At 29.6% G+C, this 6,797-nt stretch overlaps 1 protein-coding gene across 1 annotated transcript in view; it reads left to right on the top strand.

Annotated features, from left to right (window-relative positions):
* LOC109861365 (putative fatty acyl-CoA reductase CG5065) overlaps positions 1-6,087 on the top strand; it is a gene marked incomplete at its 3' end in the record, with an annotated part of 36,636 nt that extends 30,549 nt beyond the window's left edge. The window contains exons 4-6 of the mRNA XM_020440990.1: positions 5,455-5,577; positions 5,646-5,771; positions 5,942-6,087. Of these exons, the coding sequence (XP_020296579.1) occupies positions 5,455-5,577; positions 5,646-5,771; positions 5,942-6,087 (395 nt within the window). The remainder of the gene's footprint in view (positions 1-5,454; positions 5,578-5,645; positions 5,772-5,941) is intronic.
* Positions 6,088-6,797: the final 710 nt, after the last annotated feature.

The raw sequence follows: 6,797 nt of genomic DNA, 5'->3' as shown, positions 1-6,797 counted from the left end.
TATATATATATATATATATATATACAGGATGTCTCATAATTGCCGTCTTACCGCTCGTAGGCAAGAAGAAAAAGTTATTTTAAGACGAAAAGTTCTATACCACTTTGAAAGATTCGCAATAATTAACGAGATATGAATTAATACAATCCGCTAATCAGCGTGCATTCAGCGTAAGGACAGCTCAGTTTGTCACGCCGTAGTGACGGAATACAATAGCGCGGATAGCGCGCTACACAAACGCAGCCTATATGCTGTCTATGTATGCACATGTTATTCTATTAGTTTCTCCCATTCCGTCGCTACGACGCGACAGACTAAACTGTCTTACGCTGGATGCACGCTGATTAGCGGATCTTTATTAAGTAATATTTCGTTACTTATTGCGAATCTTCCAAAGTGATATAGGACTTTTTGTCTTAGAATAATTCCTTCTACCTGCCTACAAGCAGTGAGACGGCAATTACGGGACACCCTGTATATCTACATATATACACATATAGATATATACACACACATATATATACCCTGATAGGAAAACATTTACAAAATTATATGACGTAATCTTACATTAAAATTGTAATTTGCAAGTACAATTTTACAGATATAGTTTTACAGATATATTGTATACAGATATATTTTAGGAAATAAATGTAAAAACATTGATCTTTTATGAAATATTTGTAGTTGTTTGCAAAATTACTTTCCAATTACTAATTTGGTAAAAGAACAACGATATGGCGAATCATCTTAGCAGTATAGTTGCAAACTTAATTTCAAAAAGAAATTATCAAAATATTTGAAAAGAAAATTTCAGCTATGTGATGTTTAAAATATGTAAAAGTATAATTGCATATGAAGAAATCAACTTAATTCATGTATGTACTTAAGGAAATGCATAACGACTTTTTTGCAATTTTTGACAAATATTATTTACTAAAATTTTTCTTGACAATACTGTTGCGTTATGGCAAATCATCCTTGTGCAATCATTGCATTATTTTCACAATTTGTCTATTAGGGGTATACATATCCCACATAGCACGTAATATTACTGCAATATCACAGAGAGTAAAATTGCAATATATCAGTAATATTAGATATTATAATATAATATAATATTATCGACATATTACATTTACATATAATAATGAAATATTACGTAAATAATATTGTATTGCATTTCAAGTAGCAATATTATATATATCAAATGTTTTTATTATGTCTTCTAAACGATAGAGATGTTAGTTAACGTGATTTACTATTTGGCACCTTGCATACATTGCATTAGACTACCCGGTAAAAAATATTCCATGTATAAAATTGTATGGACATATTTGGTATATAAATTTGCATAATTAGATATAATAAGTGTAATTTGTGTATAAGTATATATGATTATATATCAAAAATTTTTTTAAATTGTAGTAAAAATATAGTTTTATATAATTTGTTTGTATCTAACATGATACTAATAAAGTTATTTTGTAATTTGATATGGAATATCTTTGAAGCCATTCTCTTAAAAAAAGAAATTCTCCATGTATAAAATTGTATGGACATATTCGGCATATAATTTTGCATAATTAGATATAATTATTTTAATTTGTGTATAAGTATATATAAAAAATTTTTTACCGGGCATGAATAAAATATTTTGAAACTAATAAATTTTTTTATGATATGTTGCGAATATCTTTTTCAGTAATATTACTCAAACGTATGTATTACTCTACATTGTACTGTTTGAATAAGTAGTAATGTACAAAATATATCTGTAACATTTATAAAATTATATATAAACATATATGTATATGTATATGTATATGTATATATGTATGTATATGTGTATATTTATGTATATATATGTGAATGCATATATATGTATATGTGTTTGTATATGTAAATTGTACATATTAAAATAGTATTAAAGTTAATTTATTATGCATATAGTTTTTACAATGTAAGTACAATTGTGTGTAGGATTGGTAAAATAATAAATTTATTGTGGTACAATATTTTTTAAGCTTTGGCGCAAATTTTGACAAAACTATGATTCTATATCTGTTTTGCCTTACTGTAACTATTTCTAAATGTTGATTCCTAAATGTGGTTCGCATGATATAAGAAACAAATTTGTAAGGTTTTGTTTCTATAATATATAAATTATTATCAGTTTTGTTTCTATAATATATTAGGTATACAACTTTGCTTCCGCCGTTTTTTTTTTCAAAATTCAAAGCTTTATTGTAAAAAACTGATTATACATTTATGTTTCAAAGTATTGTCCATTGTTTTCCATTACTTTCTCCCACCTTTCTGGCAGCAATCGGATCCCGCGTTGAAAGAACTGGTCATCTTTTGAAGCGATTTACGAATCGATCCAATTTTGGACTTGTTCATAAGACTGGAAGTGCTGATTTCTCAGGCCGTGTGCCATGGATCGAAATAGGTGATAGTCAGAGGAAGCAACGTCTGGAGAATACGGCGGGTGGGGTAAGATTTCCCATTTCAACGTTTCTAAGTATGTTTTGACAACTTTTGCAACATGAGGCCAAGCATTGTCATGTTGCAAAATAACTTTATCGTGTCTTTCAAGGTATTGCGGCCGTTTTTCTTTCAATTCTCGGCTCAAACGCATTAATTGCGTTCGATAAAGATCTCCTGTGATTATTTGAGACGGTTTTAACAGCTCATAATATATTACACCGAGCTGGTCCCACCAAATACAGAGCATGACCTTGAAGCCGTGAATATTCGGTTTAGCCGTCAGCGCAGAAGCGTGGCCGGGATATCCCCATGATTTTCGGCGCTTGGGGTTATCGTAAAAAACCCATTTTTCGTCACCAGTCACAATGCGATGCAAAAATCCTTTCCGTTTTTGTCTTTCAAGCAGCTGTTCACAGAAACGCCGTTTAACATCTCTCGGCTTCAACTCGTATGGCACCCAATATCCTTGCTTCTGGATCATACCCAGATTGTTTAGGCGTTTTGAAAGTGCTTGTTGGCTCACTTGCAATGATCTTGCCAACTCCTCTTGACTTTGACAAGAGTCTTCATTGAGCAAATGCTCTAATTCTTCATCTTCAAAAATTTTGATCTTCCACCACTATGCCGGTTTTCTACACAAAAATCACCGCTCTTGTAGCGTTGAAACCACTCACGACATGTTCTTTCATTCATAGCAGCCTCACCATAAGCGTCTGAGAGCATTCGGTGAGCCTCAGCCGCAGATTTTTTAATATTAAAAAAATAAATTAACACCTCCCGCAAATGACGAGAATTTGGCTCATAAGTTGACATTTTTATTCGAGAATAACTATATGATGTAAACACAAATCAACTACTGGTGCTATCAGGTTATGTTCACAAGATACTAAAGAGTATTGCAAGTCATCTATAATGTATGTACTCGACGTCTACGTGTCGCTAATGGCATCTATAGAAAAACGGCAGAAGCAAAGTTGTATACCTAATATAAATTTATTATCTTGATTTTTAGCGATATTAAGGACGCAGATGATAGTATTATCCTTTAATATAACGCAGTTATTTTTATTATTGTTTAAATAAAATAAAACAATTTAAATAAAATAAATCTAAAAAAAAATACAATGTTTTATATTCTTCTACATATGTAATCACGTTCATGACTCAATGGACCATTTTTATGATCTCTCTCAAGAAATCTTCTGTTACGCACTTCGGAGCAGTTACTACAAAAATTTAACTCATGAAGTCTTTGATCAGTCTGTTGAAGTGGTTTATCTTCTTTTTGGATTACTTTTTTTTTATTAAGTTATCAATATAGTTTTAGTAAGATCGGCTCCAAGGTTTTAAATTATTTCTAAAGTGGAAAATATAGGCCGATTGGAGTCTAAACACGGTTGTTAATATGTCACATAGTTATGACTTTATTATTAAAATGTTACAGACGTTTTGATTACTATTTCTGATTTCAAAATTTATTATTGTATAGATATATTGAAAAGAACTGAAAATACGATCGAAACGTCTGTAACATTTTAATAATAAAGTCATAACTTTCTGACATATTAACAACCGTGTTGAAACTCCAATCGGCTTATATTTTCCACCTTAAAAATTATTTAATATTAAATTAATCTATAACCTTATAATATTACAGTAATATTCTTGATATATCACCGCAACATTACTGTGATATATTATCGTAATATTACTGAGATCCGATTCAGCGGACATTTTATTATTATTGTGAAATTACAGTAATATTACTATGATATTTCTACTATATTAGAGTGTAATATTGCGATCAAAAAACAATATTACTCTCTGTGATATTGCAGTAATATTACGTGCTATGTGGGATATATATACCCCTATGTATATATATATATATATATATATATACCCCTATATGTATATAAGTATATATAAAAAATTGTTTTTCGGCAGACTCCATATGAAAGCCGGAGATTCCAGGTTTGAGTCCTAGCTGACGAGTTTTCATCGCAATATTTTAAAATTAGGAAAAATTTCGTCATACAATGCAGGATTAGTTTGACCGGGCCACGAATCTATTATTAAAAGAAATTTTTACTTTTTTACATATAATAATAATATTTCTTTTAAATATTGTGTATACAGATTTGTTGTGAGTTTTCCGGACGTTTGCAATTTTTATGCAATCTCATGAAGATTGCATAAAAAGTGTTGTAGAGATGGAAACTGTCTTTAACATAAAAAGGGAAATATGGAATATTGTTGTGTAATATTTTGTGTAAATATAACGCGAATTTATGTAACGGACTATTTATCATAGATACAATAATTCTGAACGGACAATTGTTTTTGTGTATCTTGGGAACTCCGTACGCACGTGGAAGCAATGCGTTCTTAAATCTAGTGATGCATTGCTAATATTATTATCTATAACATTTTATATGTTCAATGTCTATTTATTTGTCTTTTTTTATTGTCACTATTTTTTGATACTAAATAACTATATTTCATAGATCATGGATACGATTAGAAATGAATACACACAAAAAATACAGACTCCATTACAACAATTTTATGCAGGTCAAACTATTTTTATCACAGGTATTGCTTTATATTTTTTCACGTACAATCTTTGATGAATTTGTAAATAGATACTTTTCAAATGTGTTTCAAAAATCACTCTGTATTTCCTTTATTATTCATATTATATTATTATTTTACTTTATGTATAGGGGCTACTGGATTTATCGGAGCAGTCTTACTTGAAAAATTGCTGAGGAGTTGTACCAATATTTGNAAAATTTATCTGTTAATACGTCCGAAGAAANANCAAAATATCGAAANTAGACTGNACGAATTAATTGAAAATCGAGTGAGNTGTGTATANATGTATTTATGCCAAGAGCACTAGTATATAAATATGTGCCAACGTACAATCGAGATCATTTATTTATTTAACATTTTTATTACTAGTTATTCGATCGAGTAAAGAAAGAAGTTCCAAATTTTCGACATAAAATTGTGCCGATTTTCGGTGATCTTTATAACGAAAACTTAGGGTTGTCTGAACATGACAGGAACATATTAATTCGTGAAGTAAGCACATGAGACTTATATTACATTATTTATACATATAATAATATCAATAATCTTTTGTATTGTAGGTATCTATAATCTTTCATGTGGCGGCGACAGTACGTTTTGATGAAGAAATACATAATCTTATTATATTAAACGTCGGTAGTACCAAGGAAATTTTAACACTTGCAAAACATATGTCAAACTTACAAGTACGAGCTTGTTTTGCAAAGTATTTCTAAACCGTTATATTTGAGTGTTATTTTTAAATTACCAAAATAATTTTTTAAATATTACATATATGTTGAAGATACATTATTGAGTACTTTACTATTTATTATTTTTTGAAAGTGTATTAAAAATTAACATCTACGTTTTCCAGGCATTCCTATATACATCTACCTTGTATTCAAACACTCATATGAAAAATATTGATGAATGTTTTTACACATGTCCGATTGATCCCGAGTATCTGATAGAATTGTCACGTAATTTATCTACAAAAGAATTCAATGAAAAAATATCTCAGTATGTTTTACTTATATTCATGTGATTCTTAAAGCAATAAAACTTTATTTTTTATATAATAATTATAATAATCACATATACAGTAGATGAATAAAATTCCAGTACTTTTGAGCATTGCAAGTATGATTTTTTCTTTACGGATACAAAAATAGTGTTTAACATACAAAGATGTTTTTTCGGGTTTGAATCGCGTTAGTGTCATTTTTATACCGACGTTTCGTGAACATTACAGCTCACTTCATCAGGGTTTAAAGAGTAGCTTGATACAATATCTCTTTAAACCTTGATGAAGTGAGCTGTAATATTCACGAAACGTCGGTATAAAAATGACACTAACGCGATTCAAACCCGAAAAAACATCTTTGTATGTTAATACTACACACCGCGAAAGCATCAAATATCAAAAATAATTTTTATTATTGTTAATTCTCCGATATTTTTGAGTGACTTTGCAACACGTAAAATATTACGCGCTTATTCCCAATCTAATTAGAATAGAATAAACTAAAATATATATAGAATAGAATATATACTTCTTGATTCCTTTCAGGGTTACAAGTTTTGTTACAAACTACTTATAACTAACTTACAACTATCTTACCGACTAACTTATATACTACCTCATCAACTACTTAATCACTATCTTACTTACTAACTTACATACTAATCTAACCACACATACAGTGCGGAGCACCATATCGTGCGCCGTG

Source organism: Pseudomyrmex gracilis, unplaced genomic scaffold (assembly GCF_002006095.1).
Source record: "Pseudomyrmex gracilis isolate BER0280 unplaced genomic scaffold, ASM200609v1 scaffold_707, whole genome shotgun sequence".
Taxonomy (NCBI): Eukaryota; Metazoa; Arthropoda; class Insecta; order Hymenoptera; family Formicidae; genus Pseudomyrmex; species Pseudomyrmex gracilis.
Note: the sequence above shows the minus strand (reverse complement) of the source record. Positions and strands in the feature narration are given on the sequence as shown.